The sequence below is a fragment of the Ruditapes philippinarum genome, unplaced genomic scaffold, assembly GCF_026571515.1.
Source record: "Ruditapes philippinarum isolate M1 unplaced genomic scaffold, ASM2657151v2 ctg238_1_1_1_1, whole genome shotgun sequence".
Lineage (NCBI taxonomy): Eukaryota > Metazoa > Mollusca > Bivalvia > Venerida > Veneridae > Ruditapes > Ruditapes philippinarum.
Genome location: NW_026852535.1, coordinates 112,469 through 125,640, shown reverse-complemented (window position 1 = coordinate 125,640; position 13,172 = coordinate 112,469). Strand labels below are relative to the sequence as shown.

The window sequence follows — 13,172 nt, the reverse complement described above, 5'->3', positions numbered from 1 at the left end:
AAATTCATAGATTGATGCAGGCTTTATTTGAATTTATAACAGTGAAGTCATTCATTGACAGAACTTTTGAAAGAACATGGTTATAATGTATTCTTCGTGTTCATGAATATTCAATTATATTTTAATGTAATGCTCCTCTTCGAATAATTCAAATCAGTCTCTAGTTTACTTGTTGTTTTGTTTTGTTGTTTCGTTTCCAGATTCCACCAATCAATGTCGTTATAAATTCCATTCCACCCTCGTCGCCATTTCTCGTGTTTCGTTATTTTTCGGCCCTTTCTGAAAAAATTCAAATAGATAACGCCAAGGTGTTCCGAATGACATGGGTTTTTTGTTGCTCATTGTCATGTGGAAGTTTAGGTAATGTAAGACGAAACATGACGTAGTTCTACGAACTTATCAGTATTGTAATAGTTTTAATTATATAGTTCAGTATCGACCGAATGCCTTTTTTCCCTCTGCGTTTTGCCGTGCGTCAGGAGTCAAATTAATAAACACTTTTTATTCGGTGTTCTAGCTTATTTATCGTTTGTTTGTTAGTTTTTTATTTAATTGTTTTTTGTTTTGTTCTGTTTAAATTATTTATTTCCTGCTTTCACCTGGAAGCTAAAGGACTGAAATTTCGAATTATAACGCTAGCTTTAAAAAGTGCTACAGGAGTTTGATAAAATTATTTTTTATTACTTTTTATTCATAAAGTTACCCCACATGTCTTTAGGACTTGCACCTTTACTGCCATTTTTTTTTAAAAATTGATTTTGATGTTGTTCATGGAAACATTGATCATTGATCTACTTCTTCAGTGAGTAACAGAACCTCATATGTAAGTTTCATTTTTTTATTATCAAAATTTGCTTGGGCTTTATGTCTCCCTTTTTTCTTATACGTTTAAATAAAAAGATATGCATGGTTAATTTGTTTTTGTCTTGGCTACGTGAAAACGAAAGAGAAAAAAACACTTATAATTGAAAGAAAAGAAGCAAGTAGAAATAACAAGTTGAGAAATGTGTCAAATTATTTATCGAACTGGTGTTAATTGAATTTGTTCTTCCAGCTTGAACCAACTTAGAATGTGACCAAAAGTAGATAGAAATTAAATTGTTGTTCACTGGCCTAATTCATTATTCATGCCGTCGCCTTGATTAAGTCTGTTAGGTCTGGGAACCAGTTCCAAACCAATTGTCAAACATTCGCCAATTTAAACAAAATAAGAATTAACGAATTAACAGTCTCAAATGATCCTGTTAAAATCAGATCAACTAAGGCTTCAAGATGATAATTAAAAGTTCGCGCCTTATATCGGCTTTTGTGATTTTGTTGTTCTTTGAGTTCTTCTGCTTTGATCGATAATTCCCGAAGAGTCTATTATACCGGCGAAATTAAAATATCGCGGTGTCATTGTTTCTATGGAAACGTGCTGTATACGTTTTCTGAAACAGGTGGTTTTTATGAAATTTCTATGGACAGTAATACTGTAGTTACTGGAGTAGATGTCTGGATAATTCACATGTTTACAGGGAGTTATGTAAATAGCCGAGGATAATAAGTGTGTCAATATACGTGAGGAATATGTGAAGTGTTTTCGGAAGTTGAATTCGAGGTAAGTCCATATAACTTTTTGAGAGTTTCACACACTGTACTATATAAACAATATATATTTAAATATTATTTATTATTATTATTTATATATACATGTATTTGTATTCTTGATATCACGTACGTCATGTCCCTTATTATTTCATATGACTATTTTATTGACAAATAAATAACACAGAGAAGTAACAACCTATTTCGCTAAATAAATTTCGGTCCAACTGTAAAACTAGAAAAAAGTTATTGGTATAGTCAGTCATATAAAACTATTATTATGGTATTTCAGAACAAAATCAATTGGAGTTTTCTTTTTGACCTATGAAATAAGATAAATTTATGTGCTTTTAAGCATATGCTAGTTATTGGTATAAGCACGCTATATTCACGTGAAAATTACAATAACAACAGAAACAACAAACAGAAACAACATTAAAATATAATCAGATGGAAAACTCGAGAAACCAAATGAAGCCTGAAACATTGACAAGAGTCGTCTGCAATAAGTTTTCTGACGATAATTTATCTGTCTAAACATAAAGGAGAAAGTTTAAGATGTCAACTTCCATAGCAATAACCATTACATTGTATTGATCATGAGGAAAATGTGTGTACTGGCGAATTCATAAGACAAATCCCGTCTTATCATTCAAAACAATGTTTTGTTTCATTCATTGACTGATTCATTCAGGAAAACCAAAACAAATGGATATGCCGTCATTTGCATATTGCAACAATTATTAGTAATTTGCAAATGCCGTATTCATTTCGTAATTTCACATTTGCATAAAACCTTCCCTCCCCAAAAAGATAAAAGGAATTAATCGCAAATATGACATTAAATTTAATGTACTATGGAACGCCGGATGTGTCAATACTCATTAAAGAGAATCTTAATGTCAAACATTATTTGTTATATACAAATGACTGCTGAATATCAGCCTTTGAAGACTCTGATAATTTCATTTTCTGAGCTATATAAAACGGATATTATTTATTTTAAAAGTAAGTAAATTGTATATTATTTTTTAATAAACTGTTTCTTAAATCTGTTTTTGGTTATTTTATTTTATAGACATTTTTATAAGATACGTTAGATTTCTCTACTTTTTATAACAAATAAACCTTTTTCAAACACATTTTACGTGTTTTTATTTTCTTCGGGTGACTGGTTTTTGTTTTATCATTCATAATCTGATCTTTGAAATGTCATTTGCGAGAAAATACAATGCACATTCAAATGTTAATGAATCTCGGAAAATGCCGATCAAATTTTTCGAAGAATAGAAATGGCCAGATTTTATTCAACTCTACTTGGCGTTAGATATCTGTCATTTTTCTATTCACCATGGTTCCGTTGTATATTATTTATAATATACCATTCAGACATTAATTATAGCAGTTATTTCCACATATTTACATAAATAATTATATAACGAAATCGTTCCTTCACAGTGAAATTGACCTTTTTACATTTGGTACGTGACTGCATCGGAAAATGAACTTTTACATTTACGTGATAGCACCGGAAAATGAACTTTTAATTTGGTACTTGGCTTCATCGAAATTGTCTCTTGATTGTACCGAAAATGGGCTGTTACGAGGCACCAAAAATGAAATTTGCAATTTGTCACTTGATTACTTATGTTACTTTGTGGCACTGAAATGAAAAAATACTTGATACTTTATTGCACCGAAAATGAGCTATTATGAGAATCAAAAATGTGTTACTTGATTGCACCGAAAATGAAATTTTACATTATTTTATATTTGATTGCACCAAAAAAAAATTTGAATTTGGTATTTGAGCAACGAAAACGAAATTTTACTGCCTTTAAAAAAACACTTGATTGAACCGAAAATGGACATTTGAATTTATTTTAATACTTACATGCACCGAAAATGAACATTTGAATTTAGTATTTGGTTGCATTTACCTATGTTCCGTGATTGCACCGAAAACGAACTTTAACATTTGTTACATGACTGTAAGGAAAATAAACTTTTGTACTAATCGGAACTGAACTATAACAGTTATATGGTTGCAAAGAAAATGAACTTTTCATTTGATACTTGCTTGCAACTAAAATAAACTGTTACATTTGGTATTAATTAAATAACACCGAAAAATGAATGTAATAAAACTTGCTTCGTATTTGAACTGTTTCATTTAGGTACTTGAATGCCATAATGTCATTCTTAACATATATTTTGATGTCATTTTAAACGTATTGATTTAATCAGTGGTTTCTTTCACTATGATTATATTTATTTTTACATGTATATCATTTATAGATTATACCTTTGCTCTCGTGTCTTAGTGCCAATATTACCTTTTCACCGTTCTATTAAACAATTATATTATATCTGGCCTCAGACCACAATTAATTTCACTATATGTTCTATATAAACATTAAACCCTGTGGCAATTTTACTAACTCTCCAATCAAATCAAAGTCACTTGTGCTTACAGTACCATCCAAGATAAATAATTCTAGCTATAGCAAACTAGGGGTCATTCATCATTTTTTCACAGCATTTCAGTTCAAAATACATCAGTCTGACAGTTTTCAGTAATTAGCCGGAACCATGTAAATTCTGTCATGTAGAAAAACACTAAAAAAATACTTACTCGCATAAAATCTGGATCAAAATTGGCATTTACCAACTATTTGAAATGAATTCTGTCAGGAAATGGCCTTTTTTTATCTCTTTCATTCAATTATTCATTTATATCTGGCATTAAACACAGGCACTCTTTTATGCGGATTTACTTCCTTATTGTGGTCAACGAAAGGCAAATAACTGTGGACTGATTCCATCTGTTTACTATTGCTATGTGTCACATTTACATTGATAACATTAGTCGCATCTTTAACTGAATTGATGTGTTCTTTTTCATTATGCAGATTTGAGATTGACACCAGAAAACAGGACAAATGTTACATCTTGAAACAGTTGCTGAGCAGCCAATGCACGCGGTTGAAGATATTCCATTGCCCGATAATAGCGAACCGTCTCCGCCAACCGCTAACGGCAAAACTTTACGAACAACCGACGACGGAGCACTGCAAGTTGGTGCCGAGAAACCACTGGAAGTTATTGATGAAAAGAAACAACCCCGGGTACCTACCGATATACCATTGCGAGTTATCATCGAGAAACCTTCGCATGAAACAAACGGAGTGCCCCTGTTAGAAATTAACCAGCAACCTTTGTCGACGATTACAAAACAACCATTACCAGCAAAACAACCGTTATCAGCAAAACAATCATTACCGGAATTACCTCGTAAAAGATCCCCCGTTGAAGAATCAGCTTCGATAAGAAATTGTTTTGCGGATAGTGAGTTCGCGATGGATCTGTCGCCCAAACAGAATCGGGCGATGGAAAGACATCCTAATTCTCCTACAATTGCCCGACCACCGGCGGATGGATGTGAAGTCTGGCACACTTCAGAACCGATGTCGGCAATACAAGAAAATAACGCCAACGATGTTGTGATCGGCTTTGAGGGATTTCAGGTGGACCCTGAGAGTAAACACAAGTAAGTTGAATAATTAAGGCCCCATTATGCCCCCAAAATGCTCTAAAATGAATTTTTATTTCTCAAAAGATTTTTCATTTTTGGTGTCATGCTACAGTTCCAAATAATTACCGATTGGCCAATTACTTGAACCATTTTCTGCTTCTGTTGTCTTTTTGGAATTTATTATAGTTAAAGTGATTTAGTATTTTGTATGGAAGTCAAAATACTACGCTGTTTTCATTTTGATACTTTCATGACAAATAATTTCAGATTCAGTGCTACTTTCTTCAGGTGATAAGCATTTAACATGCTCTAAAACCATTATTTAAATGTTACAAAACTCATGTTGCCATTTCTATAAACGGGAAAAAATCATTCCTTTTTAAAGCATAATGTGCCTTTTTTAAATTTAAAATTTCCATGAGACACACAGTACCTTCTTACCGTTTCTTTTTTCATTATTGCTATTTTGCGTAATTGACATTCGGTTAATATGCAACAACCACAATCAAACACATGCGAGTCTTTTGTCGAAATAAATCTTCGCCGAATATGTCTATTTTGAGGAGGTTAATTTGAATTAAAATGTATATGATAGCTAATATCTCATTTTAACTATGATTAGATTTAACAGAAAGACATAAAATTGTTCAAAATTATTTCATTGGAAACAAAAATTGTTCAAAATTATTTCATTGGAAATATATAGAATCACAATCCTTCACAATAGTTATATTTCCGTACATTTAAAGCGGCCTTCAGCTTTTCTAAAGGTTAAATATATTATTCCTAAATAAATCGTTTCATATAATTGTCAAATCACAGAATTAAGATGGAAAAGAAATATACATTAAACAATAAGGAAAATTTAGGAAAGCCCTTGATACCTCTAATAAACCGGTCCGCTATATATAAACGATTCGTTTCCCGATCTTCTATTTTTAGAACCGAACGTCATTGACGCGCTATAAATAGCTCTCGTGGCGCCGTTTCGATGAAGGCCTAATAAACAGTGATATCATGCACTTTTTCAAGATAAAATTACTGAAATACTTAGTTTGAAACAGCACGGTCTCTTTTTTTCAACCAAAAAATAAAGCAGAAGGCCACCTAAAAGAACAACACAGTCTGTTTTTTTTTCAACCAAACATGAAAGCAGAAGGCCTCTTTAAAGGACAACACAGTCTCTTTTTTCAAGACAAACATGAGATCAGAAGGCCACTTTAAAGGTTGCTAATGGTATCATTAATACAGTATAACGATCGTGAGGAAATAACATAACATCTATTATGTATCAATATATTATAGCGAGAATTGGAAGAGAAATGAAAGTATAAATCTCTTATTTTGTAAATGAGATTTTTAAAGGTCTATTGAGTCTCTAAAGATTACTACAAACACTTCTTTTATGCTTGAAAAATAGCTTTCTGAATATATTATGGGGGAAAATTGTGCGACCAGTCTTTCTTCTTGTTTCACAGATGATAACAACTAAGTTTTTTTTAATGTTCCGTTCCATGTGTAGAGTTGTATAGACAAAGTGGACATGGGGAAAAACAAAGTGTATAACATAATACGTATCTAAATACTAGTAACACACAATTTAAAATGTGAGTTGTATGATTGCCGTGAAATATTTTTGATAAATACTGAATACATTGATGGTGGTAAAAAGTTTATTTAACATTGCGCAAATACAAGCGTGAGTTTAATATGGTCAACATGCCATGTCAATTTTGCTCATAATGTGTATAAATCTTTATTTCTGCAGCAAAATGTATTTTTTTAAGTCTGGAAAAAAAATCAAAATGCATGTATTAAAGAAATATGTCAGTAAATTTCGTTAAAAGTGAATGCTGCATGCACACAATAAATGCTAAATGGTTAAAACCCCACTTAAAATAACTTAAAATAACAGCATAACATTTTGTTCCGGAACATTTTATTCTGTTTTCATACAATATTCGTGAGTGTTAAATAACAGAGACATTCTATGTTGCAATACTTGTATATCGACCAAAAGATTATGGAAACTTTAATATATTACTGTTAATAATTGTTATAAAATATTTCATTAAATATAACTTTTTACCCTTATAGATAATGTCCTCACATATTCTTGTTTTGCTCTATTTACCCAATATGTTCTTGTTTTGACCTACTGAGCGATAGTAATTATGAGTACGAAAGAGTACGAAACTATTGAGTACCGACTGGAATCATCTATTTTCACTCTTACAAGCAAAATATTTTATTTTTGACTTATAATTAAATAAAGTAGATATAGAAATAAGTAAAAATCTCAATTTGTTCATATATGTTTAATCAGTATAACGTATAATGAATGGATGTGTAAGAATTTCTGCAGTTGGTCTGCTTTGGGTACTTGGACTGACCTACGTGAATACACTGTTTTCCCCTTAGCTTTCACACACTGCAATAGTAGCGTTCAAAGAATTCTACGATTGACCATGATAAATTCACAGTTTAGACAATTAAAAGTCTTGTTGGCACGCAGAATCGAACTGTTAATATTAACGAGCAAAGCAACTATTCGGACCACAAGGTTGATTCGTAAGTTGCAATTTGCAAGGCAACATGCGTACTGGCATACAAACTTGTAAATGCACAAGCTAATTAATATATTTAACCAATGGAATGTGTACTCTTAAAATCTTCTTTACAATATACCAATCACTTTAACGTTCATAAGATGTAATCATGAAAATCTGCACATTGTTAGTGATTTTGGCTTACATTTTTGAGGACTATATATGTACTGCGCAGCAGTAAATCAGAGTTGGTGATTTGGTCATTTTCTGTAACTCTAGAATCTCAAAATATAACTAAAGCAGATTGCCGCACAAAAAATAAATAAATAAATATCGTCCAACAATGATTTATCTAAACTGTCTACAGTAGAAATCCACATCAAAGGAAATGTCAAAGGATTTTCTAGAATTGGCAACATATTTATCTGACAGTCTGAACAACGTTAGGATGCTATTTGTAGCTTCACATAAATCACGTGACTTTCATTTATCTCAAATTCTTAAGACAATATTGAACTTTTTTTTTATCTTTGATCAGTTGTGATCCATGCGAAACACGTCAAATGTAAAAGTAATTTACGCCCTTAAAACCGTCTTTTATACTTAAATAATCCCACAGACACATTGTTTATTAGTTCCAGACATACCTTTGAGCTATTTAATTTCTTAAAGAAAGTGCATGCCGTTCAATTCACTTAGTCACGCAATCGCGTTCTTTTTCTTGTCACGAGCTGATTTAAAAGCAGACAGACGCCCGATTTATTTCGTTTAATAAATTCGTGATGTATATTCCAGTCGAGTCAGTTTATACACGTGTAAAGGCGATATGGGAACCTTAAATAGAAAAGACATAAATAGAAAAAAGAAATTCTGTGTTTTAAAAGTATGTGTCTTTGAAAAGAAGCCTACGAGAGGTCTTTTAGCTGCGACAGTGACTAAAATGTTTAAAGGGACTCCACTGAGGTGTTTTGGAATGATGGAATGGACTAGAAACATTTTTGTAAACCATTTGATGAAGGTCTGAACAAATAACTTGTGTACAAATTTTCAGACCATTCTCTCACCCCGTTTTCCAGTAAATTCTTTGCAAAAATACCAAAAATCAGATTGGGCAAAGAATCACATAAAAAATTGATTTTTAATCAACTTTCTTTATAATCCTTCTTAGATTTTTCCATTTTAAGTACTTCATTTGATCTATGCAAAAATTTCAAATTTTATATTTTTAGTCTTTCTGACCTCAGTGGAGTTCCTTTAATATATACAATGTAGTAAAAAGTAATTTTGTTACGCATTTATTAAAAGAAATGACTGGCAAAGATACTTTTAAATGAGTAATCTGGTTAAGGTCTATGTGATTATATTTACATAATTATGGTGTTGGTACAAAATGAATAATATAAATAACAATAAATAAATAAATAAATAAATAAATAAATAAATAAATAAATAAATAAATAAATAAATAAATAAAAATAAATAAATAAATAAATGAAATAGAACCAGTTTTTGTAGAACTATTATTATCATTATCATCATCATTATTATTACTTATCATTATTATTATTATTACTATTACTATTATTACTACATTGTATTATTATTATTATTATTACTACTATTATTATTATTATCAATGTACTAATCTAATCATATTGGATTAAAAACCATGTCTTTTTGCAAAGGGAAGATAAAAAATACATAGGGGGCTAATATGAAAGCTTTAACATACAGAATTTCAAAATTGCAACAAATTCTTTAATGAAGTATTACTACTTTATTCCATATTTATGCTAATTTTCATGAAAATTTTGAAAAATTGTTCAAAAGTAAAATATTTTCAAGTGATCAAGGAAAGTAATTAAGTAAATTTACACATTGCAAAGGGCTCTTTCTGTCCACGTAAATTACCAAATAAATATAAAAACATGCCCACTATAAAACGTTTGAACAATATAGTTTTCAGAGTTTTTGCTGTACCAACGTAATAAATTAATTAACCTTACCCGATTGGCTACGAAAAATTATCCATTTTTTGAAGAAAAAAAAAACATTGTTATTGGTCTGCTTGATTAAATTTACTATATATCATATTGCTGTAGGATCGTTCGTGCAAATTTGGGGTTTAAGAGGAGCTTTTGTTAAAAATTGACATAATAGCTTATTATAAGCTGACTCTGACCTTCAGTAGAATGTACTAATAATAATGTGAAATCACACGCATGTACTTAAACATATTACTTTAATGCAAAGCATTATTATTTTAATGTAGCAAATCACGCGACAGCTTAACGGCGGGCACGTTCTCAATATAAGAACCTTTGAGCCAGTCAAAGAGATAAAACACGTTGCCAGAGATAAGTAATAGTTATGTTAAAGCGATGAGACAGTTATGCCATGATATTTCTACATAACAGTATAACTATTACTTATCAACGAAATGTAAAATCGAATTAATTAAATAATAATTTGAAGCGGAGCATGCGCATGACACTTTTTATAGACCGATTTTACAGGTCTTAAACTTTAATAATTTGCATTAACTTCAATTTGTTGAGAAATTTAAATGTATTCTGCAAACAGTAACCTTCAACACTGATGGCCTCTCAAATACAGCAACAACTTTTACTGAATATTTTATTGCTCATTTAAAGTTGTTTTTTTACCAAAACCGACTTTATGTCATTGCTGGATAGAAGGTCTTCGAACCGAACTCCGATGATGTTGTTTCCGAATTCAATCCGCTTGAAATTTTAATTCATTTTAATTTGAATTTGTTGTTAACAGATAAAGTAAGTATTTGTAAGTTAACTCTAGAACTGATTTTAGATTAACAAACTCGACTTTCTAATTTCCTGTACATATTACAATATTTCGTAAATTTCAACTTTACTAATAAAAATAATGACTTTTCTCATGTTTAAAAATGAGCCTACGACCCTGACATTTATGGCTATCGAATTCGTTTATTTATAACAGAACGACAAACATTGGTGCTAAAATACTGAGGCACGTTCAACAACGTCAGCGCTCGGTGCGAAACATCGTTGTTGCAGGTGCTCGTCCGAATGCTATTCAACTCGTGGTGTTTCGCGTTGATACCAAAGATGGCGTCGGGAATAAATTCAGTCCTAAATTTGAGTTAATTATCGTTAAATAGTGGTATAAAAACGTATGTTTCACTCGTTCCATACAATATTTCACTAATATATGATGTATGTAAAATATAGTCTGTCCCTGTTTATTTTTTTATTTTTACCTTGTTAAGAATTTATCTAAGCTTACTTTGAACGGGATTTATATTTGGTTTTAAATTCATTACGTATATAATTACGTGCAATATGACAGATATACAATACGCAAGTTTACAAACAAAATTCAGTATTTGAAGAAAAAAAGGAGAGAAAAAACCTTTTCATTTTATAATTGGAGAAAAAATGTAAATTATAGATTAGCACACGTTATTGATGTTGGTAATTTTGTTGTTGTTGTTGTTTTGTTTTGTTTCGATTTAGTGACAGGCGTAAAATAAGAGGAAAACGCAATTGCAAAACCATTTCATGTGGGCTTGAAAGAGTGAAAGAGCGTGGAGCTGAAATTAAGTTGTTCTGAACTTGTCGACAAAAACGCTTAGATTTATGTAAGCGTCTGATAACTGTAATGTGATTTAAGTTGATGAATGTGAAGGTTACCTCTATCGTTTTAAGCATGTTTATCTTTAAAATGATGTGTCTTTTTTCTAAGACATAAAGTTTTGAAAAAAAGCTTGAACTATATATTTAAAGAAGTATAAGTATATGTAAATATCGATATAAAAATACTAAATTACTATATATTACATACACAGCCATTGATTTCCATCAGAAAAAACAAGCAAGTCCTTATGTTATCATGTTTTCACATTACATGTACTTTATTATCAACATATCAGTGTACATGACATTGGTGCGTTTATCTTTTATAGCATGCAATTTTTATTGCTATTCAAATATTGAAATAGGCAAACGCACACCGGACAAGCACTTGTCTATATCTGGCATTGCCACGTGACCAGCTTAAGCAATTTATGTTTCATTTGATCACATCAATATTTAATGGAGTCGCTGACAGGCAATTTCCATTTATACATATACATTATAAGTCGTCAAGGCGACTTGAGGGAGAGTTTTGTCAGTCCGAACTTTATAAATAAGTTCATTAAACTCTATAAGAGTTATCTACGCAGAATATGTAGTTCCAGAGGGATGTCTTAATTACTTAGGAATTACAGTTTCTTCCCCACAGTAGGCCTATCTATAAATTTTCTAGCAATTCGGCGAGATTAATGTTTAATCATTAATAACAATACATTTTCCAGCCGGTGCTAGTGTACTTATTATAAGAGGAATTTAAATGTCCATTGACCGTCATGATTATCTTTTCCTGAACATGCTCAATCAAAATGTGATATTGATACTTTCAACTTTATCTGTTTAATATTTTATAGGGACATAATTAAGAAACTAGGCATTTGAAACGATAACAATGAATAAAGGAAAAACATCTATTTTACAACAATTTTAACAAAAGACACATGATAAAATACGTATACTTCTATGATTTTACGACACAGCATTTTTATACCATAAGACATTACATTTATAATAAGAGATTTTCAATAAGAGATGATTACTGAAGCATTATCTTTACTTAATAGAAAAAATAAGTTTATTACTATTGAATAAAGATGAAAAGTTCTTATATTAAAATAATATTTTCTTGATTAATGAATGTTTTTCATTATCGTATTTTGAAGAAAGTAACAGAAAATGCATTTCGTCCTCTATCAAGAACCACAATATTTACATAATGTATCAATTACTAGAGTTTTGTTTGTATCTATCGATCTCAATTTCTAATTCATGAGTACAAATTTTGAATTTTACAAAACATTATCTAAAATTCCCAGCATCTGTGACATCAAGATAGTTATCGCTCTATAGAAAATGTTTACAAACAATGCTTATGTCCAAAGTTTTTCTAAAGTTTTTAGTTTTACATTTAATGAGTCTTTCTTTCTATTGACATTAATATCACCATAAATTATTTAAAAGAGGATTGTCTTCAATGCGCACATTTTCCATAAGTATTTCAAATATTAATAAAAACAATAAAAATGTATCATTTGGATATTTTTTTATTATAAAATAATGCTTGAAAACATGATGAAAATTCTCTAAATAATTTAGTATGAACATTTATATGACTAATAATGATATTTTATTCTAGAATATTTTATCGTCTGCTATATAAATATATGTAATATCGGATCATATTTCTGACACTTGTCAACAACATCCATTTATAATTCTTAGGTGATTTGTTGCTATGTCTAAAGCTACATACTATCAACATAATTATACATTGTATAACAGGCCTTCCATTATAGACTAATTCAGAGTAATGGGAGAATTAAGTGTTTTCGAAAAAATGGAGTAGATGGCATGTTTAGATACTTAAGT

General features: G+C 30.5%; 1 protein-coding gene across 1 annotated transcript in view; it reads left to right on the top strand.

The window, feature by feature from the left end:
- Positions 1–1,369: 1,369 nt before the first annotated feature.
- LOC132716388 (uncharacterized) overlaps positions 1,370–13,172 on the top strand; it is a 60,066-nt gene continuing 48,263 nt past the window's right edge. Inside the window, exons 1-2 of the mRNA XM_060699654.1 lie at positions 1,370–1,600; positions 4,500–5,137. Coding sequence (XP_060555637.1) covers positions 4,530–5,137 — 608 coding nt within the window. The 5' untranslated portion in view covers positions 1,370–1,600; positions 4,500–4,529. The remainder of the gene's footprint in view (positions 1,601–4,499; positions 5,138–13,172) is intronic.